This window comes from Symphalangus syndactylus, chromosome 20, assembly GCF_028878055.3.
Source record: "Symphalangus syndactylus isolate Jambi chromosome 20, NHGRI_mSymSyn1-v2.1_pri, whole genome shotgun sequence".
NCBI lineage: Eukaryota > Metazoa > Chordata > Mammalia > Primates > Hylobatidae > Symphalangus > Symphalangus syndactylus.
Genome location: NC_072442.2, coordinates 28,530,400 through 28,544,826, shown reverse-complemented (window position 1 = coordinate 28,544,826; position 14,427 = coordinate 28,530,400). Strand labels below are relative to the sequence as shown.

Below are 14,427 nucleotides of genomic sequence, written 5' to 3'. Positions count from 1 at the left end.
CTGTAGTCCCAGCTACTTGGAAGGCTGAGGCAGGGGAATCGCTTGAACCCGGGAGGTGGAGGTTGCAGTGAGCCGAGATCGCACCACTGCACTCAAGCCTGGCGACAGAGTGAGACTCCGTCTCAAAAAAAAAAAAAATGAAGGGAGAAGAAAGAATAGGATCATAATCAAGAAAAAGGGAGAGAGAGAGAGAGAGAAAAAAAAGCAGAGACAGGAGGGCAGAAGACGTGAGGAAGAAACGGAATGAAGCAGGGAAGGGGAGAGGAGGAGAGCGAGGGCAGATGAGAGAACAGACTCCAGCCTGCACAGAAGTGGCACCATCCGCTGCATATTTATGACCCTGCCAGAGAACCGGTTGAGGGGAACAGGCGCGGGGAGCTCGTGGTGGAGGAAAATATGAAGACGAAGAGCTAAGCTGCTCTGGTCCCTTGGCAGAAAGCAAGCACGGAAACAGAATGTAAAGCAGGCGGGCTCCACGGTAGCCAGGGAGCAGGCCAGGTGGGGCGGGAGAGAAGCACCTGCCCGTCAGCTGGCCTGACAGCGAGGCACAGGCCTCTGAGGACTGTCCGGGGGCCTGCCCAGCCCTGCTGAGCATGCATGGCTCCAGCGCTGGGGCAGCTCTGCCCTGTTTGGTGCAGCCCAGGAGAAGTGTGAACCCAACCCACCTCCAGCCGTTTCACTTGCGTCCTTTCAAACTCCAGGCGTGTCTCCAGCTCCCGTATCTTAGCTTCCTGCCTGCTCACCAGGGACTTGTCCACCATGGACTGCTCCAGGAACTCCACCTGGCTCTGGAGGGCTTGTAGCTAGAGGTGGGGGGCAGGAAGAGAAGAAAGAACTGAGCCCAGAAAGGGAGGAGGCTGTGTCTGTGGCAGGCAATATCACCACAGTGACCAGAAGGCGGGGGGAGGGAGGGATGCACCTGGGAGGAAAGAGAGTGGAGCCCTGGGCCAGAGGCCTCCCCCATCTGCCCCAGCGCCTGGCACAGATCTTGCCCTTCGGAGAGAAAGGAGAAAGCTAAGGATCGGAGAGGGAATAGAGATGGGAAATGAGGCAGGGGAAGCCCAAATGTCTGCTATGGTGACATGGCTCCAAGCCTAGCTCTTGCTCCTCATTTACGCTGCTCTGTGGATTACTGATGGCAGAGAAAAGCGCCTTCTAAACGGTGAACTTGGGGGTTCCTCCCATACCTAGTGACCCTGGCACTCTCTCTCTCCCGAGGGAGCCCCTGGTCCTCACCTTTTCCTGCAGCTCCTGCTTCTCTTTGTTGGCTTCTTCTAGCTGAGCTTGGAGATCATTTATCTGAGCCAGGTCCCGGGAAGCCTGGGAAAGGAGTGAGAGCATCAGAAGCAGGATCCCCCATAAACATTCAGCCAGCACAGCCCAGCTGGAACACCAGGGGACCGAGGTTCCCACTCCATCATCTCCCAAAACAAGCGGTTATGTGGAGGACCCATGAGGAGGACCAGAAGGATGGTGACGGTGCAGAGTGTGATGGGCACTCCTGGCAGGGGTACCTGAGCCACAGCAGCCTTGTGCTTCTTCATCAATTCGTTCATGTCTTCCTGATCCTCCTCCAGCCGGTTCTGGATCTCATTCTTCTCACGCTGAAGGCGGCTCAGCTGCTCCTCCAGCTGGACAGAGGCAAAGACAGATCAGAGGGCCTCAGGCCCAGTGTGCCTGTGGGCTCCAGCTGCCTCCAATGGCAGGGGCATTGTAGAGAAGATAATGGGCTGAGACTGCCCGCTGGGGTGGGTCCCAGGACTGGTGATGCTCAGGGAGCTGCCTGTCCTGCTCTGGACCAGGGAGATGAGGGAAAGGGCTGTGTGCAGTACAGGCAGACCCTAGGCCTCTGAGCTGAATGACAGCTGCTTCCTGGCAGCTCCTTTGAGGCTAATGAGAAGGCAGAAAAGGTCTGCCCAGAACAAATGACCCATCATCCTGGCACTATCAGTCCAGGCCCTGGCCTGCGTGTACTCTGCCCCCTTCAGGCCCCAGGGAAGGACCCCTCAAGTCTGCGAAGGTCTCCTGGCTTAGGCTCTCATTTTCCCTGGGACCGCCCACTCCCTGGGCATCCAGCCCCCACAGCCAGTCCCCTCCTTGGGGGAGGGGAAGAGAGATCCAACAGCAGCTTCAGGAAATGAATGAATCTATTAGCCTGTAATTCCAAACCAAAATGACTGTGTTGGCTCCTTCTCTGCCCCATCCATCTTGTTACTGGGCTGTGGGGAGCTGGGGAAGCCTCCGCCAAGAAATTTATTAACTCAGATTTAAATAAAATGGTAATTTTATAATAACCTTTTTTAACACAATTAAGGAATTTGAATTACTCACCTGAAAACTGCTGAGGAGCACAAATGTCATGGGGATAAATCAAGCCCGTGAGATTGGCATCTCTCAGCAGCCAGGTGACTAGCTCAGGGGCTATGAAGCCACCAGCCCAGCCCAGCCTCCTTCCCTGCCCCATTCCCTGCCCAAGGAGCCCGCCCACTGGGGTGGGTCCCAGGACCAGTGATGCTCAGGGAGCTGCCTGTACTGGCCACATCCCAGTAATGAATTCTCTGCCGATGGACAGGCCGTGGGAGAAGTGGGAAATTAAAAGGGAGGCATTAAATAAGAGCTCTAATTAGCTGCTGCTTGGGCTTGTCAGTGGGCTGGGCAGGGGGAAGGGGAAGGAAGCCAAGCCATCCTGTCCTCTTATCGGTGCTTCTGCTAATCTCTAGGCACCTGTTTACATCCCTCAGCCACATTAGCTGCCTTTATGTATGGTGTTGGGGCCTGCGGCCAAGCTCCCGTAGGCAGGTGGTTAAACAGGGAGATGGGCCCTTGCTGGCTCCCTCTTCCGCCCGCTCCTCCCCAAGGCCTCTGCTCAGCGTGGAGAGACGCAGAGGAGGGGAGGCCTGCTCTTCCTGCAGCAAGTCCTGGCGTGAAAGGACCTGTCACAAGTCCTGACGTGGAGGGACCTGTCTGGCGTGAAGGGGGCCACAGAGACAGCTCTATTCTGCCTCAGCCCCCCGAGCTCCGCCCCGGGCACCTTGGCCCCTCACCGCTGTCTTGGCTTTGGCGATGTCATCAATCTGCAGGTGCAGGTCTTCGATCTCCACCTCCATTGCTTTCCGTGCTTTCACGGCTGCCGCACAGGTGAACTCTGACTCCTCCAGCTGGACACAGACCACCCCCGCCCCAGGGAGAGATGTCAGCCATTCCTTGGGGGCAGGAGGGCTGTACAGGAAAGAGGGAGCCCGGATGCCCTCCTTCTCCTCCTCCATTCACTTCAGATCCCAGGGCCATGGCTGTGTGGTGGTGCATGTGTGGGGGTCTCCTCCCGTGACAGGGCTGGTGGGCACCAGGCCCCATCCACACCATCCCAGGCTGGGCGGTGAGACAGTAAGGCACACGAAGAGCCTGGGGAGTCTAGCTGCTACACGTGGCTCTCCCCTCTTTCCTGTCACTTTCCTTCCCAAGGACTCAAGAGCCACTGAGAGGAGTGAGAGAGCGAAAGAGAATGGAAAAGGTGGCCGGGTGCGGTGGCTCACGCCTGTAATCCCAGCATTTTGGGAGGCCGAGGCGGGTGGATCACGAGGTCAGGAGATCGAGACCATCCTGGCTAACACGGTGAAACCCCGTCTCTACTAAAAATACAAAAAATTAGCCGGGCGAGGTGGCGGGCGCCTGTAGTCCCAGCTACTCGGGAGGCTGAGGCAGGAGAATGGCGTGAACCCCGGGGGGCGGAGCCTGCAGTGAGCCGAGATGGCGCCACTGCACTCCAGCCTGGGTGACAGTAAGACTCTGTCTCAAAAAAAATAAAAAATAAAAAATAAGAAAGAGAATGGAAAAGGTAAGCTCTGCTGTGCCTGGATCAGCCGTGTGCTCTCTGTGGATACCTGGTTTTTGAGCTGCGCGATCTCTCGCTTGCTGGGAGCGCTGTTCTTCAGGTGGTCCAGCATGAGCTGGGCATCTGCCAGCAGGGCCTTGGTGCGCTTCAGGTCCTTCCGCAGCCGCTTCTCTGACTCAAAGTCCCGCCGGTTCACCTGGGTGGGCACCAGCAGTTGGGGTTCTGGGCTCCGCACAGGGCCTCCTCCTATCTTCCCCAAGCCCACTCCTCACCACGTCCTCGTTATCAGTGTCCCCATAAGGATGCTGGAAGAGCCAGGATCATGCCAACCAGTGATAAAGGGCTGGCTGTGCCAATGTATGGTGATGCCCCCATCCCATGAGGGATGACAATGGGCTCTTTGCAGCACCCCCACCCCCGATAGCTTTGTTCGTGGCTCCCCATCCCTAGGATCCCCACTCCTCAGGCCGCATGGGCAGGCAGCCGGCCAGGCTTGGTGGGTGGAGCATCCCCTGACCTGGTCGCTGAGGGTGGCAAGCTTGCCCTCCAGCTCCCGCTTTTCTCGCAGCACCTTCTGCTTGTCCTCATACTCTTCCTCCAGCTGCACCTCCATCTGTTTTAACTGGAGTACCGTGGGGACAGAGACCCATCCGTCCCTTTAGTGCCTGGTGCCAAGCAGGCCCCTTCTGTTCTGGGTTCCCCACTCCAGGAAAACAGTGGGGCAGGCCTGAGCACAATGATGTTGGTGGAGGGGTCAGAACCTAAATTCCAGGTTTCTAGGGTTTCAAAGCAGCCTGGGAGGGCAAGGAGGGATGGCAGGCCACATGCGGTGGCTAGCCAAGACAGAATAGGAGACCTTGCCGCACAGTGTGGAGACCTGTCCGGCCAGGCTGGCTCACTGCAGGCAGCACCAGCGCAGCACAGCACAGCAGGGGCGCAGGGGGCTGCCCCTGGCACAGAAAGCAGGGAGTGTTGGTTCCTCACGGGCCCAAGCTTCCCTACAGACTCTGAGCCAATACATCCCTGCCAATGCTAGGATCCCGAGAGGCGCTTCCTGGCCCAGAATGACAATGGAAGACAATGTGGCTGAGGTAGGGAGGCAGAAAGCTCCTTACTTTAAAGCGGTGATGGGAACAGGTGTTTACGCTGGACACGTAAGTACTCAGATACCTTACCTTCTTCTGACACGACTGCCGGGCCTCCTCCACCTCCTCATCCCGACTCTCCATCTCCTTAGAATGGGTCTGTCTCATCCGCTCCATCTCCATCTCCAGACGCAGCTTGGCCTGGAGGTGGTTGGAGTAGGGTCTGGGTTCCCTCCCCAGCAGTGCCCACCCCCTTCCCACCTGTGCATGGCTCTCCCTAGGCTCAGGGGCTGAGAACGTCCACCAGCCAGTTCCCTTTGCTGGCACCTTGCTCCCATGGCAGCAGCTTCTCCAGAGCAGCTGAAGTCCCTTACTAGAGGTCTGGCATAGGCCCAGAGAGAGGCAGCTGGGGTGGGGACAGTCCTGCACCTTCTCCGTCTGCCTGCAGGCTCTAGCTCCCTGAACTGCCTTGGTGGCTGGATGGCAGGCTGGGTGGGCCTGTGGCCCTCAGCTGCCATGCATACTGAGCCCCTCCCTACTACAGCTCCATCAGATTTGTTTTTGTGGGAAGTTCCACGAGCGCGTCTTCACACTGTGGCTGGCACAGATCAGGTGGTCACTCACTCCACATTTTGGGAGTAGGTGAGTGAGTGAACACGCGAATGAATGGAGGCAGGATCCTCTGGCCCATGCCTGAGGCTGGCTGTGGGGATGGTGGCGGCCTCGCTGCACCTCACCTCTGCCTTGGCCAAGCCCTCCTGTACCTGCTCCAGCATCTGGATAGTCCCTGCCTGCTCATCCAGCTCTTCTTCCTGATCCTTGACTTTGGCCTCCAGGTCCCGGAGCTGTTTCTTGACCTTGGCCAGAGAAGCCTCATCCTTGGACTCTTGGGAAGAAATGTCCTGGAGCTCCGCCTCTAGAGAGACGACCTTCTGGGTGAACCCTGCAATGTCCATGTCTTTTTCCTGGAGCAAAGGAGATGAGCTTGGTGCAGGGCTGACCCTAGGTTGTGAGGGGGACAGGGCACAGACGGTGGGCGGCCCTACCCACCTCTAGTTGCTGCTTCAGGCTGAAAGCCTCAGCGAGGAGCATGTCCTTCTCCCGCTGCAGCTTCTCCCGCTGCAGCTTCTCCCGCTGGGCCTCTTCGTGCGCCTGCGAGAGCTCACTGTCGAACCTGCGAGGGAGCGTGGCGGCTCCATCAGATGGGGAAGAGCTGGGGTCTTCCACACAGAGACTGTCAGGAGGTGGTGCTATGGACGGGACCCAAGCAGGGGTGGGGGGACCCATGCAGCCCTAACGTGGGGCCAGTTGTAAGGCAGCGGTGACATTTAGAGGTGGCAGGTCAGGCCACTGAGGCCCTATTGGGCAACTGGGTCTGGGCTAGGGAGCACTCAGCTGAGCCCTTTCGCCAAGTAGGCCTAAGAGGGACTCACAGACTGCTTAACAGGCCCTCTCAGGAGTTAAGTCTCTACACTTTCCATTTCAACACATCAAAGAATGAGGGACACAGGTGAGGGTGGGGTGGGAAAAGGGTAGAGATTAGCACCCTGCTTCCACTAACTCATTTTCCACAGTTTGGTTCGGCAACTGTAAGGGCAACAGCTGGCTCCTTGCCCCTGCCTCTGGGCACCAGCCTTTGCCCAGGACCACGCACCCCAGCAGTGCCAGCAGGACACCACCAGGACACCCCATACTGGGTTCCGAGTTGGCATTCCCACTGTGCCCAGCTGGCCACATGCCTCAACGGGTACACAGGGGGCCTCGTTCTTCACTCCTCCACTTGCCAGCCTTCCATTTCCCACTAAATATGGAGCAAATTGCTCAAATTCCTTTTAACACCTTCCCTGAATAGCTAATCAGGTTCCTGTGGAAGTTGAACGCTCCCCTTACCCCAACCCCACATGAAAAAAGGTAAGAAAACTCCGGGCAGCTGAAACCTAGTAAGTTGCCCAGCGGGGAGCACGGCAGCACGGTAACTAGGCCGAGCTGGCATTGTCATCGGGTGCTCAGAAGGGGGGTCGAGCTAAGGGTGCCAGCCTTTGGGTAAAGCGGTAGGGTGGGGGCAGAGATGAGAATGAAGGAAGTGGCGGTCATGGTGTCAGGTGGGAGGAATAGAAAACCTTCCTATTTCCCCCAGCTGGGAAGATGGTGGTGGGTCCAGGAGGCCGGGGGTAACCCAGGGTCACTGGAAAGGTTCTGTTCTGCCATCCTCACTCCCAGGGTCATGGGTGTGGGGATACCCCTTCACAAAGGCAACCGGTGCCTCTGCTGAGAAGCCCTTCCCCTGCAGAGGAGAAATGGGCGCTGTTCCCGCTCCCCAGGGCACCCTGCTGTTCCTAGGGTGTGTGGGTTCCTCAGTACTGCTAATGAAGGCGTCCCATCCTCATTCCCAGCCCAGGAAATTAATTTAGATTGGATTTTCTTCTGTGAGGGCCACCCCCCTCCTTTGTATCATTACCATAATGAGATGGAAGTGGCACGGTAGTTTAACGACATTAGTCAGGAGAGTGTGTTTGTGTAGCTGAGGCAAGTGAGGGAGAGGCAGAGCTAGGGGCCGGAGGCAGGGACATAGAGGTTCCTGCACAGGCCCTGGTTGATGCCCTTCCTGATGGGGCCTGGCACAAGATGACAGGCATATGATGTGGGGAGCACCTCTGAAAGCAGAGGCCTGGGCAGGCCTTCAGTGGGGACACAGCCTGAGTCCACCCTGGAGATCAGGAGGGGGCCCCTTCACGTTCCAAGATGAGTGACCAGGCAAGCAAGGCCCCTGGACAAATTCAGGTCCTTCCTTCTTTCCTCCCTGGAGGGCGAGGAGGCAGTCCTGTCTGTGGCTGCTCCAGAAGGTTCTCTGGGCCCAGGGCAGGGGGCCCACCCACCTCCTCTGCTTCTTCTCCAGTTCGTGGTTGCGGACCTGCTGGCCCTCCAGGTGCAGCTTGGTGTCCTGCAGCTCAGCCGTCAGCCGCTGGCACTTCTTCTTGAGCTGCTGCAGAGCCCGCTGACTCTCCTCACTATCTGCCTGCAGGTCCCCAAGCTAGGGGCCAAGATGGGGTGCATATACAGAGAGGCCCAGAAGCATTGGTGGAGAAGGTGAGGAGAGGGAAGTGGGTGAGTGAGGGGAAGACCCAGGGATGCGGGAGGAAGTCGGGTCTCCCAGGGAACTGAAGAAGCTCTAATGATAGCTTGCTCCTGATTGCCCCTGCACCGAGAAGCTAACATGCCAGCCTCCCTGATCCGTCCCAGGCCAGGCCTGCCTGCCCCCAGCATTCACTGGACCGACACTAGGCACCAGTCCCTTCCTGGCCCTCCCAGACACAGGCCTCGGCTCCTCCCCAGCCTCACCCGCCGCTCCAGCTGCCTCTTGTTCTGCTGCTCCACCTCCAGCTTGTCTTCAAACTCCTGCTGGAGCCGTTTCTTGGTGAAGTCCACCTCCCGCACAGCCCGCTCATACTTCAGCCGCCACTCGCCACCTGTGGGGTTGAGGCAGACAAGGGAGGATGGAGGTGCTGAGTCCCCAGAAGGGGCAGAGGGGAAGGAGGATGGGGCAGGGGAAGCAGCAGGTGGAGTCAGCCAGGGCTCAGAAAGCTCTCTGCAATGACGGCTTCCTCCCAAGGCAGAAGGAGCCACCAGCCAGGAGAAGACCAGAGCGGGAGATGTGGCTACATGTGCTGTGCCCCCCAAGGGACTGCTGGGACCGCGGCCCTCAGTCTTTGTCACGATCGTGGTTGTTTCAGCTCTACCTAACAATCCCCTGCATTTATTGGCACCTCTGCCTTCTCATTTGTTTCTTTCACTTTAGCCCTATGCAGGGGAGACAGGCCTGGACAAGGAGCATGACTACCCAGGGGTGGGCATCAGGGCTCGCACTGCGGGCCACTGCCGAGCTCCTTGGGCCTCAGGCCCACCTGCATCATCATCATCCACTTCCCCGTTGATCTCCGCTGCCCGGATGAGACGGGCCTCCATCACCTCCATTTCCATAACCTCCATCTGCTTCTTCAGTGCATCGTACTGGGTCTGCAGAAGACAGGGTTTCAGGGTGTGCCATTCCGTCCCCTCATACCCACTCCCCGAACCACACAGACCATGATCACATGCTTACCCAGGGCAGACAGGGATGCTGGGCTAGGGGTGAAGATGCCAACTGTCTTTGGGGGGAGCCAATGGGCACTAGGGTATGGCAGTCACCAGCCTGCTGTTCTCACCCAGGCCCTGCCCTCACCTGCAGTTCCTTCATCTCCTTCTCAGCCCGGAGCCTCTCTGCGGTCTCCGCGTCCAGCAGCTGGGAGGCGGACTCTCCTGTGTTACGCTCATCTGTCAGCTCCGATGTCAGCTCTGAGATCTGGGGTTGGGGGAGGGAGTCACCACCAGTTGAAGTGCCTGCCTCACTCAGACAGAACACCTGGGGTACCTGCAGGGGCTGGGTCTCCCTGCAGCCATGCCCAGTTGGTGTGGTGCCAGGAGTCACTCACCCGGCTCTCCAGCCGGTCATTGTTGAGCCGCAGCTCGTTCCTCTCCTTCTCCACCTTCTCAAGCTTGCTCCGCAGCTGCTGGATCTCCTCCTAGGATGGACCAAAGAGGGCAAGGTGAGCCAAAGGCACTGTGAGGGGTTGGGGCCCTGGGTCTGCACCCCTGTAGTGAACAAAGCCGATGAAGCTTGGGCCAGGACACCATGGGGGAGGCATTTCCCCAGTAGCAGAGCCACTGCCTCCCAGGGATCCTGTCCCTAGACCCTTCCCAGTAAGCTAAGGATGCCCAAGATTTTATCATAAGAGGCTGCCCAGGGGCTCAGCCAGCACCCCAGAGGGACATCTTCTGTTTGATGAGCACATTTCAAGGATGCCAGCTCTCTGGACTAAACGAAGAAGCGCCTGAAAGCCCAAGATAAACTGGCAAGCTTCCCCCTACCCAGAGACTTGGCCCTCCCAGGCTGTCACATACGTCTTTGTTCCGGATCTGCTCCTCTGACAGCTGTACTTCAATGAGGGGCCTCACTGTGGTAAAGAGTTTCCACCAGGGCCAGTCCTTCACCCCTTTATTCTTCTTGATGTTCTTCTGTACACAGCGAATGGCCAGGTCCTGGATCTGCAGGTGGGGTGGGGGTGGCGCACAGCGGGGCTCTCAGTCACCCTGGCCAAGTTCGGCCCAGGATCCTCCCCAGCACCAGCACAGGCCCCCAGGGCTGCTCCTCTGGCCCCCTGACCCCGAGTCAGATACTTCCTATGCTCCCCCTTGCCCCAGGCTCCCTCTGTCCCTCAGAGGATGGGCAGCACAGAACCCAGCCCTGGGAGCACTGTGCTGGGCACTAGCCACTCCGCTGCCATTAGGAATAATTTCATCTGCTTTATTTGCTGCCTGATTATTTCCAGCACCCTGGCCTAGCTGTGCTATAAAACCTAATCTTGCTGAAACACAAGAGGCGGCAGTGCTGGCTGTTTTATGGACTTGCTAATAGGAAAAGGAGTCGCTGACACAGCTCCTTATCTTCATGGAGCAGCCTATGATCCAGAGCCCACCTTTGCCTGGGCCCTGATTCCCCTGAAGCCCTCCAACCAGGCCCCGTCGCTGGGCACACCAGCACACTTGCTGGTACCAGGGAGCTGCCTGTTCCCCACCCTGGACCAGGACATGGTGCCCTGGGAAGTTCCTGCCTCTTCTCTCCGTTATAGCCCCCACCCCAGGAACTTGGCTGTGCCCATCTAGGTTGGGGAGGGGGAGGGGATGTCCCTAGAGCAGCACCTTTCTCTTCTTGAAGTACTGGCGGGCCAGGTAGCCCCTGCAGGCTGCTTGGAACAGGGTTAGGTTCCTGCTGGTTTGTTCATCCCGCTGCTCCTCCAGCCGTGCCAAGGTGCCCGCCCGGAAGAACACCTGTGAAAAAGCAGGCCAGGTGAAGGCAGGAGACTGGGCCAGCCCAGCAGAGGAAAGGGGGGGAAGGTAAGGAACTGGAGCAACAAGCAGGCCAGGGAGTACAGCCCTTGGCTTGGGAAGAGCCTCAAAATCCAATTGTCCAAGAGAGGAAGGGAGGAGCAGGAAGAGGCCCTGGGAAGGCTGAGGGAGAAGGCGCTGGGGAGGTTTTGGCAGGGGAGGAGTAAGGTGTGAAATTTAACTTCAAAGACAGATGAAAGGAGAGGGAAGGTAAAGGGAAGATACCTGGGGCAAGGAAGGAAATGGAGCAGTCACTGGTCAGACAAGGAGGGGGCATCCTGCCACATCTGTGAGGGCTTCCTCACCCAGGACTGCCAGCAACCCTGTCAATGCCTCCTGTGCCCACAGCCCACTGCAGGGCCCAACCTGGGCTCCAGTCCCCTCTGACTCCCGACTGCTGGGATCAGGGGGAGTGGATGCTGGAGGATGACTGTGTGAGAAGCAGCGCTGCGGAGCAGTGTGCAGAGGAAAGGCGGGGAGAATGGGAAGGGGGGTGGTGGGAAGCTCCTGCCTTCTCCTCCCCCTCCCTGCTAGTTTCATTTCAGATGGTCTCCTCTTTCATGTGCCACCCCCAACACATACCCAAGTTTCATCTTCTTGGGTGAAGAAGCCAGTGAGGTAGGCAGGGGTTGGCCCAGCTGAGGGACCTGTCATACAGGTTTGGGGACTGCAGGGCAGGCATGTGCAGAACCAGCTGGGTGCCCCCACGCCCAGCCTTTCCTTAACACTCTGTGCCGCCCTGAGATAGGGCTCGGTAAAATTTGCCACACGCCACAAAGGGGAGTGTGTGTGAAACGGGAAGGATTGGGTGAAAAAAATGACTCTGTATCCATGAGAGTGGGCAGAGACATCTAGGTATAGGCCTACCTCCATCTGGCACAGAACACAGAAAATTCCTTTTTGTGGGGCAAAGAGAAGATGTGAACATGATGGGAAACACAGGTTACATAAATGCACTCAGAGCCAACAGACACAGTATCTCAAGGCCCCCTTCAGCAAAGATGCAAAGAGAGGGCCTAAACTTTCTGCTGAGAAAGCTCTGCCTCTGGCAACTCCACAGAAACCTGGTCCCCTGAGGCTGGCCTTGGAAAAAGCCAGCTCGGTCCTTTGTGACACTTCCCTAAATCCGACCATTGAACATGGGGTTTCCCATGGGTCTTAAGTTCTAATTGAGCCTCAATTTCTTTTCTTTAAATTTATTTTGAACAGTCTTGCTCTGTCACCCAGGCTGGAGTAAAGTGGTGTGATCATGGATCACTGCAACCTCTACCTCCCAGGCTTAAGCTATCCTCCCACCTCAGCTTCCCCAGTAGCTGGGACTACAGGTGTGCACCACCATTCCCAGCTAATTTTTGTATTTTTTGTAGAGACGGGGTCTCCCTATGTTGCCCAGGCTGGTCTTGAACTCCTGGCATCAAGTAATCCTCCTGCCTCAGCCTCCCAAAGTACTGAGATTACAGACATGAGCTGCCGTGCCTGGCTGCTCAATTTCTTTCTTTCTTTTTTTGGAGACAGAGTCTTGCTCTGTCACCCAGGCTGGAGTGCAGTTGTGCAATCTCTGCTTACTGCAACCTCCACCTCCTGAGCTCGAGTGATTCTCCTGCCTCAGCCTCCCGAGTAGCTGGGACTACAGGTGCCTGTCACCACGCCCAGATACTTTTTTTGTATTTCAATAGAGATGGGGTTTCACCATGTTGCCCAGGGTGGTCTCAAACTCCTGGGCTCAGGCAATCTGCCCACCTCAGCCTCCCAAAGTGGTAGGATTACAGGCGTGAGCCACCATGCGTGGCCCCCAGCTGCTTAATTTCATATAATGGGCAAGCCTGAAATCCCGCTGGGGGTAAGGAATATCCAAGTCCTGCCGGGGGACAGCAAACACGCTTGGTTAGGACACATAGCCACCTGACCAGGGCAGAAGTGAGGTGCTGGAGTGGGGGGTGGATAATGGCCCAGAGACACAATGAGAAGAGAAAGAATGGTCTAGAGGCCAAAGCAGTGAGCCTCAGATCTCTCTTGAACATTTGCGGGGTTAAGGGTCCTTTTGGGTATTGGGTGAAAGCTCAAGGCCATCTCCTCCCCAAAATATACTTTCATACAAATTTTACAATGTCAGGAGGCTCTGAGCCCCCCAAAGTCCTTATTGAAACTCTCAGGGTCCCATGGCTCAGATGAAGACCCCCCTCCTCTGAAGCAATGTGACACACAGGGAATCCTCGCTCATGAGTCAGTGTTAACCAGAGCCTAGACGACCTGAACTTTCTTTCCCATACTAGATGTGAGCAGGCACCCAATGTTGGCCCAGCTCTGCCCTTGAGTGACAGTGGGCCCTGGGGCTTGCCTGCCTCAGCCAGGCACCTGGCATGGCTCAGGACGACAGAAGGTCTGAGATGGCAGCTGGGAAGAGGATCAGCCTGTACAGGCCCTTTCCTGCCCTGCCCGAGATAGGCCTGGGGACCCAGGCATGGGCTGGAAGAGGTGCCATCCCCAATGGCAGCCAGCAGCAGCTCAGCCTGCTTGAGAGGCAGGAACCTGGCGGGAAAGACCAGGGTGAGTGGGCCCAGGGAGAGACCCTGCAGCTGAAGCAAATCCTGACAGCAGACGGCCCCAGGTTAAAAAAGCAGGAGGGGGGGAACAGAGAGAGAGAAAAGAGCTGAGCCAGACACAGAGGTAGACAAAGCAGTGACACAAACCAGAAAATGACACAGAGAGAGGATGGGACACAAAGACACAGAGAACAAGGAGAGAAACAGAAATACAGAACTCGAAACCAAGGAAGAGAGACCAGCAGGGACTGCTGGGGCCAAAGGAAAAGCCAGAGACGGCAGAAGCAAAGAGGGGAAGATGCAAAGACAGAGAGATGGGAGCGACTGACAGTGAGGGAGGGCAGGAGGAGCCAGGAAAGTGACTCAACATGCAGGGCCCAGAGGACCAAGCACACAGGACAAGTGAGACTCAAGCCTCTGCAAGCACCTCCTTCCACTGCACACACCCCACGGGGCCCTGCAACCCAGAGTTCCTTCCCTCTCTGCTGCCAGACAACCAGTCCAGAGCCCTCTCTGGCTCCCCACTGGCCTCCTGTCCACCCTGGCCCTGGAGCACATATGCGGGTGCCACCTGTCCAAGCTTCCCAGGCTCGGAAGAGAGGGGCGTGCAGGGCTTCCTGCCTATGGGAGGAACGCTCAGCTGACCCTTTGGTGAGGAGCGATGCGGCAGACTGGCACCCAGGGGCCGGCGTGCCTGCATTTTACGCATGGCATTCCATTCAGATGAGGAATTCGGCCTGTGGGCAGGTGGTGGTGGAACAGCCTCACCATGTCCTGCTTGCTCTCTGGAACCCAGCAGCCCCAGATAACTCTCCACAGGGGGTCTACCCAAGGCCTCCTGCCTCTTCCGGCCCACATCCTCTGGGTCCAGCCCTCCTGTCTCCCCCACTCCCCACACCAGGACTCGGGCCAAGTTCAGGGCCACCTTCCGCCCACTCTTCCTGACATCACAGCGGTGTTCCTGGCACTGAATAAGCCAGTTCTCCAGAAGGAAGGAAAGCCAGGTTGCTGCATCTGAAACCTCTAGCTCCCTGGCCCCTGGCCC

General features: G+C 57.5%; 1 protein-coding gene across 12 annotated transcripts in view; it reads right to left on the bottom strand.

The window, feature by feature from the left end:
* MYO18A (myosin XVIIIA) overlaps positions 1–14,427 on the bottom strand; it is a 125,162-nt gene that overhangs the window by 15,425 nt on the left and 95,310 nt on the right. For all 12 annotated transcript variants that reach the window (XM_063628629.1, XM_063628637.1, XM_063628628.1 and 9 more), the window contains 16 exons: positions 10,654–10,782; positions 9,856–9,999; positions 9,387–9,476; positions 9,137–9,256; positions 8,820–8,931; positions 8,257–8,384; positions 7,794–7,948; positions 5,968–6,091; positions 5,682–5,882; positions 5,008–5,118; positions 4,350–4,454; positions 3,882–4,028; positions 3,045–3,158; positions 1,515–1,631; positions 1,237–1,320; positions 666–803 (listed from right to left, as the gene is read on the bottom strand). In XM_063628629.1, coding sequence (XP_063484699.1) covers positions 666–803; positions 1,237–1,320; positions 1,515–1,631; positions 3,045–3,158; positions 3,882–4,028; positions 4,350–4,454; positions 5,008–5,118; positions 5,682–5,882; positions 5,968–6,091; positions 7,794–7,948; positions 8,257–8,384; positions 8,820–8,931; positions 9,137–9,256; positions 9,387–9,476; positions 9,856–9,999; positions 10,654–10,782 — 2,019 coding nt within the window. The remainder of the gene's footprint in view (positions 1–665; positions 804–1,236; positions 1,321–1,514; positions 1,632–3,044; positions 3,159–3,881; positions 4,029–4,349; positions 4,455–5,007; positions 5,119–5,681; positions 5,883–5,967; positions 6,092–7,793; positions 7,949–8,256; positions 8,385–8,819; positions 8,932–9,136; positions 9,257–9,386; positions 9,477–9,855; positions 10,000–10,653; positions 10,783–14,427) is intronic.